Source organism: Larus michahellis, chromosome 6 (assembly GCF_964199755.1).
Source record: "Larus michahellis chromosome 6, bLarMic1.1, whole genome shotgun sequence".
In the NCBI taxonomy this organism is placed as follows: domain Eukaryota; kingdom Metazoa; phylum Chordata; class Aves; order Charadriiformes; family Laridae; genus Larus; species Larus michahellis.
Window position 1 is genome coordinate 56,397,560 of NC_133901.1, and position 13,465 is coordinate 56,411,024.

The following is a 13,465-nucleotide window of genomic DNA, read 5'->3' on the forward strand; positions in this document are numbered from 1 at the left end:
CCACCCCAGTCCTGCAAGGAAGGCTTCCCTAAGTTTCGCTTCTAGAATCAGAGTGAGCTATGATTCCAAAAACTACAACCTTTGGGAAGCTTAGTATGTCTTCCTGGGATAAATGGTATAGATGAGCCTTCTGACTATCTATTTGATGAACTATAAAATGGTGTCTTGCCTCTGGCATCCTCGTCAATCTTAAGTCTTTGTCATGTTTAAGGTAGAAGTATAAAGATCATGCACCTAGAGAGCAAGTGAAGCTGGTAGTAGAGTTTGGCATGTTTGAGTGCCCCAAGTTTATTCTGGCTGAACGCTCCCTCCTCCACTCTCCCTTCGCTGACAAAGTAATCGTTGCATGGTGCAAGTCAGTCTTGCAAACAATTACTTTTTGCATTCTGCTGTCTCTGCTTTCTCTGTGTCAGTGTTTTTGGATTGTTAACTTTGGTTGAGCTGCTTTTGCAGTTCAGTGAGCGTTTATTTTCTTGCTGCCTGCTCTATATGTATGTGAACCACCATTGCATTGACACTGTTGAATCTAAATGTTGTTTTGAAAATGTGGAACTGACTTGAATATTAAGGAAAACTGCCTGGCTAAAGCTGACAGTGATTTGAAGAACAGCTTATGCGTGGTGTACAGGGTTTAGCAGGTCATTTATGATGGCAATGGACAAGTATAGTATTATGCTGCTGTTAATACTCTACAGTATTGATCAGAATATGTAATTAAGAGTTTCTGAGGAAATAACTTCAAATAAACGTTACAGCATTTTATTGTAGTTTGGAAGATCCTTTCTGTCACAAACAAGATAATTTTCTAACTTTTCTTTTTTTAGCTATTACCCTGTTCTTCTTGCAAATGAAATGAGAATGTTGCAAACGTTATAATTTCTTCCATTCAGCAAAATCCTTCAGCATGAAATCACGGTTGCAGAAACCCTTGCACAGATATGGTTCTGTTCATTTCCTTGGAAAGCCCCTTGTTCCCTTCCTGTCAGTGTACTAATTACATACCTAGCAAAGGTCAATGTCCTTTTGAGTCAATATAGCCGCTTACTCTAGGTCCAGATTTCACACCTGAGAAAAGGTCAGAAGAAAATGCTGAAATAATTACTTTCTGATTAAATTCTAATTCAGTAAATTCACTCAGGCAAAGTATTCTGAGAATTTTACTTACTGGTCTACTTTGTGTTTATATTTCATTAAACTGATAGTAACTTATACCCCAATATTGAACATTATGAAACAAGGTTTTGAAAATCTGTAGTATTACAGCCAAGAATTGTTCTTGGCTGAATGAAATCTGTGACTACTTTTGCGATCAATGGAATTTTTCTCCTCTGGCTGTTAAACAGTCCAGGATTTTACCTTCTATGTAATAGTTGTAGCACTGTCACATATCAGTACTTCCAGCTTAAAGATATTTTTTTTCCTCTTTATAATGGGGTTTATACAAGAAAAATGTGTAGTTCCTCATAGTTTGAGTGACAGTAACTCAGAATTATTTTAATATCTGGCTGTAAGAAATCGTCCATCTCTTGCTCAAGGTCTCAGCAAAGACTGCTTAATAAGCAAATCCACAGGCATGCAAACAACCTGGGATTTGGCATAAAAATTCCTGTTCCTCTTCTGAGAAAGGTACATGCTCGTGGGAGACAGGTAGTAGAAGTGTCTTAATCGGGACTGTGGTACTTAGAGACAGAATTACCATGCCACTTCTATTTGGTCAAACTTAACTGCTGTCAAATAGTAGTTCTACGTTGTCAATACAGCGGGAGTAAATCAGACCTCGCATAGGGGATACCTCCCTAAAGTAAAAATACGGCATCAATATCAGAATAGTCAGAACAAAATCTTTGGACTACGTATGCATGTGTGTGCATGTTTGATTATAGCTGTAATTATATGTTTGACTCTGCACGCACACTGAGGCTACTAGAGTTTTGCCTCAGGAACATGCATTTTGTGGTAACTATAAAGGGTTTGTTTTCTGTATCTAAAAGGAGTGATTCTGCTACTTATCCAAGCTTTTTCTTTGCTGCTTAAAGAAAAGTTCATTGTGCTATATCACAATTTGTCCATTCCTTCAGTTATGTGTAATCTTCTGCAGCATTTAATCCCTTTTCCTTTGCCGCACAATCATCATTTCTGCAATTGCATTTAGTCTTCCTAGATGTTTACACATATCGCTCATCTATATTCAAGGAAATATTCAAATGGACTCACATATTTTCAAATCCCTTGGGGGTGTGTGTCTGGAAGCCGGCCTCCCTGCATTTCCCAAATGAAGACTGCAGAGATGATGACACTTAATTTAACATGTAATGAATTCACATATTTCTTTCCACAAACAAAGGACTTGTCATTTTTTTTTATATCAGCTTTCAGCATTTTAGCTAGTATCCTGCTTGCTATAGAAATGAATTTCAGCTGGACTGCTTTTAATCTGGAATTTTTGGAAAGGAGGGAGAGATGTTCTCTGGTATTTTGTGCGCGCTCTCTACGTGCTGTCTAAGGCCCGCTCCATGTAGTTCGTGTCTGAGATTACTTTCACTGATTTTTCTAGCTTTCTGTATCAAAATACAACTAGACAATAAAATGGTCAAGAAAGTGAGAGTTTAAAAATCTTACCAGTTTTATGGTGAATATTGTTTGCATAGCAATTCCTGGCAGCCTGGCTTGTTTTGCTGTTTTTGCTAATAGCAATCGTTCCCAGGAAGCTATTTCACAGCTATGTGCTTTTTCTTATTCAATGTGAAGGCTGCAAATTATATGGATAAAACAGTCATTAACATTTTTTAAAACCATTTCAATCTGCCAAATCTGAATATTAATATTATCATAAATGTACTCTTTTAGTAAATACAATCCAGTTTCATCAAACTAACTCAGCTAATATCCAATGTTAAAGTGTTCATATGCCTTCCTCCACAATCAATATTTTCCCACAATTTTTACAGGAATAAAAAGTTTGGTCAAATAGAAAGAAGCCTGAAATATCTGTGTCAAATCTGTTTCTGTTCTCCATTTCCCCCCACTTCATTATGTTATATTTTGTGGCAGTCAAATGAGTGTATGAGTTGAAGATTTATTATGTAATTAGCGATATGCAGTTAATTTGCTTCATTCCAGGAACCCCACATAAATTTATGCTTCTTTATTATTTAATATAGTTGATCAGACATTGGAAGTGAGCACCTGTTAGTTGTTGGTCTTCCAGGTTCTTAAATTATGTATGCTTGACTTCATGCAAGTGATTTATGTCTCTGATATCAGTGGTGGTGTTCTCATGTGTAAAGTTCAGTATGCCTGTGTAAACACGGAAGGATTTAGCACACATGCAACCTCATTCAATCCTTACAAATGCTATCATTATGCAACAAGAATTTTGTCTGAATAAGGAATAAATAGGATTTGCTTAAGAAATGAAGACTTGGCCATGCTGTGACTGATACAAAATGAAAAAAAACACAAATTATTCGGAAATTTTCCATCTGTTTTTTGAGAAACAGAAATACAAGTTGTCCAGCTTGTCTCCAGTTCAGGGTCTGCGAGTGCGGAGCCAGTGGGCCGCAGTCATCTCTGGTGATCTTTCTGAGCAGCTATTGAATACTTTTTCTTCTTCTGAATATTAAGTGCCTTCTTCCTCAAAAAGAGTGTTCAAGTGCCCTTCCTAAGATGATTTTGACAGTCTATTGAATCACAGAATGCGGCAGCTGTGAAGGAAGAGTATTTCAGACTGCTCTGGAAAGCCTGATGCTAAATTGGATTCCTGGTCCAAAATGTTTAGCCAACAAAGCAAAGTTCACTTTGCATTTCTAATCAGAAGTCAGGCAAATAATTTGTTATTTAGCCAACAAGGACAGACCCAAGGTAAATCATTCAACCTGAGAACTGTTTTCCCACAGAAGTGAAGTCAGAGTTTTCCTTGAGAAGGATTTGTAAAAATTATTATAATCCCCCTTTGAATGAAGTGTGAACCTCTGAAAACATGAAAATGCGGTTTGTAAAGCAAAACATCACAGTGACCCATTACCAAATAACCTAAATAAACCAAAGACTGATCTAGTACAGTGTTCAAGCTTTTAAAGTCAGAAGTTGTTTTTATGATCTTTTAGTACTGCAGGTAGGTCATTCAGTTAATCACTGTAATGGTTTGAAGGACTTCACAGAAGACTTCTATCCAAGTTCTGGTTTATTCTGGTTTATTCCACAGCGGGGTAACAGTTGGATTGTCAAATGAGAGAAAAATTTTACACCTATGAGAATATGATTCTAGGAACTTGAAAACTAACAGGTGGAATAAGAGGGGTGCACCCAAGAAAACAAAAAATCTAATTCAGAGCCTGTAAAATCAAAATTCCAGGGAAACAAAAAAAAAACCCCAAAACATAGATCTGTGTATTCCTTCTTATTGTTCCCATAGTCTGAATGCTAAGCAGACGAGTGAAAATGCCAATGGATTAGAGCATAAAATATTTTTAAAAATAAATTACTCATATTGGGGAAAAAAAGGGCGGAATAGTATTGTAGGACAAAATTATAAAGACCTGAAAGAAAACTGGAGATAGAGGAAGCCAGTGAAGAAAAACTACAGTACAGCCAGCTTAGCTGGAAAATGCAGGGCTGTGTGTATGTGCTGTGACTAATGGCAGGCTTGGATAGGTCTGACCAGAGCTGAAGAAAGGGCTTGCTCTTGGAGAAGGGCCCTCACAATTGAATGGAGCCAATAGAGAAGATGGTGGTGAACAAATCTAGGACTTAGACTGCAACATTTCAAAGGAGAAGCACAACACAATGTCAATAGTAAAGATAATAATAAATAGTTTTTATGACAGATCCATTAAAGGTACTGTGCTGTCTGTGATTTTACTTTGATGCTTGTATTTCATAGAAATATGCCTGAGCAGGAGATGCAGTTACTCTTATAAACATAGGCTGTTGATGTTCACTTTGTATTTCATGCACTTTAAGGGCTTGCAAGGTTAAGGAAAGCTCATATTTTGCCTAATGCAAGCAGGTATGTGGAAACAGAGTATCATCTTCTGTATCCATTTGAACTCTGTATAAGCACAAAGATTGCTAAATGGTTTTCAGGGTTTTGACACATAACTCATTGCTGCAAAAATGTGGTTTAAGCTCCTCCATTAGTGAAGTTTTGTGAGTGGTAGAGAAATGTCAGTCCATCTTTCCTCAACTAAAGTCAGTTTATCAGGACTGTCATTGATATGGTTTACCCATTACATAATATCCTGGGATTTCAAAATACTCTGCACAACTACCACTCTAAAATGTCTAATCATGCAGATGTTATCCTTGTAGAGTAAGACAATATGCTTATCCTTTGACATACATTTATATATCTAAGTTTTAGTCATAATGATAGCTATGTTTGATGACTTGGAATCTAGATTTTGTATTAAAACAACAACAGCAGAAAAGAAAATTCTAACAGCCTTAAAGATGATTAGTTGACTACTAAGAAACACTTACCAGCTTTATACAAGTTTAGTCAGCCAAGAATTGAACAGTTAATTAACAGTGCTCTGTCTTTTATAGTCTTCAGGCTTGAATAAATTATTAGGACAAAACCTAAGCTGCAATTTCAGTTCTGCAATGTGCCGGTTTCCTTATAGCTCCAGCCCAACAAGGATTTAGGTTCAGATTTAAAGAAAAGAAAAAGAAGATGTCAGTGGATCGGAATAGCAAATCCAAAGGTTGAATCCTGTTCCAAGTCCTTCCCTGTTCCCTGATTCCTCTGCTCCTAGGGGCACCTACACTTTTGCTTCATAACAGCCCCAGCATTTCCAGATGTAAGCAAATAATTTCCCAGATCCTGCTTATGCCCAGGTGGAATCTGGAAACTAGACAGATTATCACTCTTATTTCATAGGAGGCCTAGAAAAAAGGCAAGCTCTGAGCAACACTCATACACATTAAGAGGATGTATACTATTTTTTCTAAAATGTCAGTGCAGCTGTTTTCATTTTTAAAATAGTACTCAAATTTTATATAAAAGCCTTGTGATTAGAGTATGTAGGCAGTGGTGTGCCAGAATCAAATCCCTACATCTCCCACCATCCATTAGTGTGCCAAAATCACGAGCCTGGGTAGATTTATGCCACCCAGCAGTATAAAATGGGAGATGATAGAGCCAGGAAAAGAAAGTGTGATGTAGCATACTGACTAGGGTGCCCATTTAGAGATGAGAACTCTTAAGACTCTGCTCCCTGCACCAAGCACTGGCTCTGTGTTTTGTATTTGACAGCCAATGGATCACAAATAACTTGGCTGCGAAAACATCAGTGTCCTCCTTCCTGGATGAGTGATTCTAATCCAATAGCTAATAACAAGTAAGTAAATAACTTGTGGATGCTGGCATGGACCCAAAGGCTATCTCTGAATTCTGGTCCTGGAACTGTATCCTGGTGGAAGGCAGAAGGAGAGGAGATTGAGGAGATGTCTCCTGTGAAGCAGGAACGTTGCCAATATTCCTAACTGAGAAAAATGAGGCAATAAAAAGATGAGGAATCACTGCGCCAATCTGTGGGCTACCAAATGCAAGACAAAACCAGGCACTGATAGCATCAATTTGGTGTTTTTCAAGCAAAGTCTTTGTTTTCATTTTAAGTGAATGATGCTTAGTTAACCCCCTTGAGTCTCTGGATCATGGTGGAGCCCATCTGTAGCCCTGTGTGAGGAACCTGCTCTCTTGAATGTGGTGGGGTTTGAAAAAGACTACAGCAGCATTACTCTTGGTGAGCTTCAGGAATGAACAAGAGATTGAGATTTCATCTCTGAGGCGCTTAATCGTGTGATGAATTCTGGGTTTTTATATCCAGTTTGAAGACCAGAGGTCTGGCAACTTGGTGTTTAACTTGTATATAATCAATTCCTGTCTCATATCTAGTATTTAGGTATACAGTCAGCTTGAGCTTCAATGATGTGTTTAGAGAGTTAATTGTTGATAAACAAATGTATATGTTTATGTACTTCCTGAGCTAGGGGCAGAGCACCTTGGCACTATCCAATCCTATGTGCCCTTTATGTCATTTTATGAATGCTCATGGTTGTATTTTTGTATGTGTACATACACAAATATATAAATATATATATAAGTGAGAAGCCCTACTCTGCTGAAATCAATGGCCACGTTCCCTTCAGCTTCAATAGAATGATGGTCTGAATCCATGTGCATTTTACTGCATCTTTTTGCATGATTTACAAGATGTGAGTAACATATATTATACAGCTTTTTAATTTACTAGATTGTTTTTCTATTTTAAGGACGATAATAAATTTTTCTAGGATGAAATACATTATTTGGTAAAGAGTACTAGTGGAAATTAGACTAAATGTTCCAGTAAGAGCCTGACAAATTCAGTCAGAAATTAATCCAATGTGAATTAGTTCAAAGAGAAGCTAAAATATAACTCTGACAATAACAGTAATTTTATATTGTGTGCTTTTATATGAGATTTAAACACTCTAACTTCACAAATGAAAAGCATTTCGATAAATGGCCTTTGTCTTGGGAAATAGCTGGCCAGTGAAACACCTTGGATTTCTTGGGATTGTATGGCTGGATTGATGCAGGATTTTGTAGATGTGGTTAACCTAAAATATGTATGTGTTGAGTACCAGAGGAAGAATTGTGACTTGGCACCCGATTCCATTAGCTTCCTATTTCTTCCTTTGATTTGTTTTTTTGGGTTTTTTTTAGTAATTTTAGGCAAGTTTTCTAATGTCACGTTCTGCATTTCTAAGATAGGAATAGTAAATGCCTTCCCTTTGAAAAAACATTTTGAGACATGTAAGTAAAAAGTGCTATGTAAGAGCTTTGGATTATTATGGTAATTTAAGAGATAATGAATGTCATCCTACAAAATAACTCAGAAAGTGTTACATGGAATACAAAATGTTTTTTAACTTCTTGAGTTTGAATTGCTGTTCAGTTTCTAAGCCTAGACTGATGCTTTGTTTGAAACTTCTTTTGAAATAATTTCCACCTGTTTAAGCAGTTTTGACTTTGCTGCAGACACGGCACAATAGTTGCATTATAGTGAGTTAGACGGCTTCTCAAATGTAAAACCTCGATTTTCATTTCCTTACATCTTACTGCTGATGCTGTTCAACTATCCATCAGTTAGATGATTTCCTGTCACACAAATGGCAGTTGGCATGTCTGCCAATCAGTTCTGTTCCTGCAAATTTCCAAGTTTAAGAAATCAGATTCAGTTTTAGGCACTATTTGAAGAGAATGATCTATTTAATTAAATACAAAAAAGCAAACCTTTTGGCTTTTGCAGTTCCCATTTTCACTGCTTGTATAAAAATTCACGAGTTCTCTGAGCACTGGACAAAGTGTTGAACTTAAACACACCTGAGCTATAACATCACGTACCCTTGTCAATGTCAGCAAGACTAGACTTGAACACAGGAAAAGGATTTGGAGGTGTGCTACACAATTATGTGTCACCACTCAGCCTTTGAGTGCTTACTCCACCTCCTGCCTACTGCACCTAGTTGCAGAAATGTCTCCTCTACTCCTTTCTTCTTAGGCTGGCCTGGTCCCAGCCAATAAATAGATGTGTATGCAGTCCCTGTTGTGCTGTATATACCAAAATGAAAACCCTGTATTGGTTCTGCGACCCTCAGATGGATTGCACTCGAAGATAAATTTTCGGATGTCCTCAAACATTTTATAATTCTTCAGGGAAACATTCCGATAGCATGCTTTTGCCTGTTTTCCAATGATAGCTACATCTTAATCTGACTTATGTTTAACGCATTTGGTAAGTGGATGAAAGGCAAGCTGAATGCTTAGACTTAAATGAAGAAAAACAAGAGGTTATGACATCATTTTTCATTAAGAACATTTACAATTAAACTTTGTGCATATGGATTTAATTGTGAAATCCTTAGTGGGTGTAATAAACAAGCTTTAGTCACATTAAGGCTGAACTGTTCTTGAAAAAAATCAAGCTCAATCTCTTTAAAAAGCACTGTTATATTTTAAAAGAGAAGAAATGTAAAATACTCAGAGATTTTACGTCTGCCATTAAAAGAAACAATAAAATTATTCATAATCATAGTTTTGTTCATTAAAGTGTCCATCAAAAGCTAAAGAAGAATATTTAAGCCTGCATATATTGCTGCACCGTGTTCATAATATGCACATAATGTGTATTTTGATTATGATTTTTCATCCAAAGATGACTGACACCTTTTCTGTGACTTAAGGGGAAGAAAGAGGGAGATTTAACATGACCAAATGGATCTGCAGTATCTAGTTGAACAACAGAGAAAATACATCAAAAAGCTTAAATTATTGCTTAACAAAGAACACTGACAGAGCTGATAAAAGAAATAGAAGATTCCAATTTGATTATGTTTCAAGAAACATTGCTATCGCTCTATGCCACAAACACTTTTTATAATGCAGCAAAAATATTCTCTTCGAAAGTAGTTTGAAATTCAACAGGAACTTAACTTTTTCGGTCTTGTTATTAATTGCTTATAGGGGTAAGAAGATTGGACATGATATAGATTTTTTGATCACCAATCCAGGATCAAAAGAAGATGAAGAACTTCTCCATAAAGTTGTCGACTTATGGAAAAAGCAGGTATGAACTAAATAACATTTGGCCAAAAAAGACATATTCTAATAGCACTAAATTAAGCCTATATAGTGCTTAAAGAATATTGACTCCTTTTTATAAATGACTGCAATATTTTGAAATTGGATACTGCTCTATTTGGTTATTAATCACAGTGATCTAGGTGCATCCTCCAGCTCTGAATGCTGAAGTTGAAAGTTATATCAGACTTACTCTACACACATTCTGTTATATCTTACCCTAAGAATATGCAGCTAGTCAGAGGTAAGAAATCAAGCTGGGTGCAGTTTTGAGTGACTCAGCGAAACTGTTCTTATACTTGAAACAAAACTGTATTTGTTTAATTCCTCCATGAGATGGGAGTGTGTTCTCCCAAGGGGAACCGCTTCAGGGAGTTCCAGCTTTAAGTGTGGTGGATCTGGGTGACCTCGTGGTGTGAGGTGAGCAAGTCTGAAAGCCCTGGAATTCTCGCTTCCTTTCAGCCCATACGTTAGCATTTTTCCTGGGTTCTGTTGGAATGTTGTCAAAATTGGCATAGTCTTCCATGATGTCTGGGTTTGGAAGGATGCACACGTTTCACAGAGGAGTTGTTCATCTAAGGGGTTTGGTTTGTTTTTTCTGTTCATCTTTTTTCAGTTTCAAGAGCTTTAAAGTTGGAAGGGTCTGAATTATAACAGGTGCAGTTACCTCAAAATATTCCTAGATCAGAAATCAAGTACGTTGGGAATGATAAGACTTCATTTCTTCTTCTACCTTTCTAGCCAGCTAAGATATTTTCAACATTTACTACCTGTACTGTTCAAAGCAATTGAGTACATTTCAACAAGTAAAAGGTCAACGCTGTGTCTGAGGTGAATCACCAAATGCTCCGCTGCTAAGTAAAGTCACCGTTCATTGCAGATAGCCTGGAGAGAATGCTTTTGAATTGATTCTTGAACTATGTACTGTAATTAATGTGTAATGGGTTAACACATGAAAGACATTGAAAACATTCAACCAGACAAAATCTTATCTGATTGTATAAAGTTATCTGTTTCAGGTGGGCAAAACCTTTCAACTGGCTTTAATGGAAGGGCTTCAAACTTGTTTTTTCCTGGTAAAATACAAACTTAACTGAATTCCCCTTCTTTCAGTTGACTTCTGGTCTTTGAAACATTAACAGATTATTATCAATTTTTTAGATTTCTGAGGCTTCCATCCTATTTCTGTATGGAAAGTGCATGCATTGAAGTAGATTGCTAGCAGGTATAATTATCATACTCCAATCCAAAGCAGTGAAGCTGTGGCAATTAATGAATGCTGAGGAACTACTGTGTTTATATATTTTTATTTTTTCCTCAGTCATTCTACTCTCTTTATTCTTAGAAAAGTTGCATTTCTTCTTGGAAGCTGTCCTTTTACCTTCTTAAGCAAACTTGAAGCCATCTGTTTGTCCTCCAAAAATCCTGTTTATTATCACACATAAGAAAGGAAAAGTGGCAACAGGCTGAGGTTAGAGCCTGCCCCTAGTGCAGCCTTTCATTCCTTCTCCCATTCCATCACACTCCACTTACATTAATGAGAGCAATGACTGTGATCTGAGAAGTCTGGCAACTGCTGAAGCTTTTCAGGTCACTCCAAGCTGCTTTCATTAAATGGAACTGAAAGGAAAGAAATAGAAAATAAATTGTTCTTGCTGATTTATTTTTTTTTAAGGATGAGGTTTGGCAGAAGTGAGTGGAGGGAGAGTATGGGAGGTCAAGGGTGGCCAAGGATTTGATGAAAAGATTACAATTCCTCTAGGAATCCCAGCATGAAGAAAATGTCAGAAGGGGAGATGCACAATGGCCATAGAAACTAAACCCAAACAAGCTGGGAATTGTTTAAAGCTATGGACAAATATTTTCTGTGTTCTGTTTGTCCTCCACAATTTTTATGGCTTATACTACCAGCTACACTGCCTATCTACTGTGGCAGTTGTAATATACAGGCTCTTACTGGCACTACTAAAAAATAAGCTGCCAGCAAAATCAAAATGCAAAAAAGAAAGAGAGGAGTTATACTCCTCTTGCCTTTTTATTACCTTCGATTTCTAAGAGCTGGGGGGGGGGACGTAAAAAAGCCCCCAAACCTAAAGCACTTTTATACTTTTTGACAGTACACCTGTCGTCTGCTTCACAGCTTTTCACTTCTGTACTACTGCTTCAAAGCCCAAATTCATCAAAGAACATCACTGAGGTCACAACGTTCACTTCCTTTCGGCAGCTCGTAGCAAAGGATTCCGCGATGTTTAACTTCTAAACTATGGACCTCAGCCTTATTTAAATAGTTTAAAAGGGCCTTTTTCTTAGCCGAAAAGTTTAATGTAACAAGATCCTTCCGTTGAAAGCTGTTGAAAACTAAGTGGTTAAATCAACACCATCATGCTCTTTGATGCAGCTCACCAGGGATAAATGGGCCAAGAACAGAGAAAACAAAGTCTCCGTTGAGCCTCGAAGTAGAGTGGCAAAACAGAAAAGCTGCAGTGCAGTACACAGGTTATGCTTTTAATGGTTCCAAAAAGCTTAATAAAGAAAGTAAGAAATTACTTCTGTGGGTTAGAGCTTGGAAGTCTGTGGGAAAACAGGCTGAGCCATCTGTGTCGATGCAGCTTCATTCATGTACTCTGTAAAGACATTTTCATTTTTTGCTTCAAACCTATATAGCTATATTTAGCACTGTTCCTGTTGTTACATATGTACTTTCAGCAAAGAGATACCGTTACTGCAGGCACTCCTGCTCTCTTCATTTTTTTCCCTTTGTATTCATGTAAGTATAAAGTTGCATTTTTCTTTCGGCTTTTAGGAAAATGAGGCATGTAGATGCCTCCCTGTGCTTACTTATTTTAGTGTATTAGTTGTCTGGTTTAGACTCTATTATTCACCCTTGCTGAGGGAAACGTGTCAGGAAGGGGAAGGCTTGATGTTCCATTAAGGTCCAGTAAGGTGGATGGTAAGGAGCAAGTAACCGGCCTCACTTTTTCATTGCTGGAAACAGTTTTTTGTAAACAGTACTCACAGAACAGCAGAACTTTCATTATTGAGTGACAGCTGGATTTCAGCAGCAACAACACCTGTTTCTAAGACGAGATACAAAAAAAAGTTAAGAGGGTGGAGCAAAGAGCTTATTTTTTTCAAATGAATGCCCTGCCCATAAGATGCAGAGCTCTTTTGTGAACACACGTTGTCTCACCTGGCATGAGAGAACTTGCCTTAAATCGCTTTAGGCAGAGGATGGGGCAGCAGTGGCATTTCTTATGATATCTGATTTTCTGGTGTATCATATATCTGTACATGGGTAAGTATGTATGTATGTATATGCCTCTATCTATCTTTTAATTGATCTTGCTTACCAGTGCAAATGCTCATGGCCTAGAGAGAGGGAAACATCTTCATTCTTGGACTCCAGTGCTGGCCTGTCTATTGCTGTCAAAACCAGGCTGTTCAGGACATGCCCACAATTGGACCATTCTCATGTACAGGGAACTTCAAGATGAAAAAGGGACCAAGGCAGCTGTGTGATTATGCAGCAGCTGCAAAGTTTTGTATTGCTAATTAAGTCTTTGATGCCATTTGCTAATGATTCCTCACCCTAACAGGCTTGACTGCTCCCAGGCATCAGTTCCTTGAGCTGTTCCACTTTATAGAATTCCATCTGTCTCACCTAGGTAGAGATATTTCTGAACTAACATGCTTACATCCTATTTTGGATTAGGTATAAGTATTTCACATTAAAAAAAAAAAATCCAGTTTCACTGTATTAAACCACCTTATAAGGAAACTAAGTGCAACAATGTATATATACAATATTTATACATTTCAGAAGAACATACTGGATTA

General features: G+C 37.3%; 1 protein-coding gene across 1 annotated transcript in view; it reads left to right on the forward strand.

Moving 5' to 3' along the window:
- Positions 1 to 13,465, forward strand: part of DNTT (DNA nucleotidylexotransferase) — a 93,370-nt gene that overhangs the window by 47,464 nt on the left and 32,441 nt on the right. Inside the window, exon 8 of the mRNA XM_074591050.1 lies at positions 9,512 to 9,614. Coding sequence (XP_074447151.1) covers positions 9,512 to 9,614 — 103 coding nt within the window. The remainder of the gene's footprint in view (positions 1 to 9,511; positions 9,615 to 13,465) is intronic.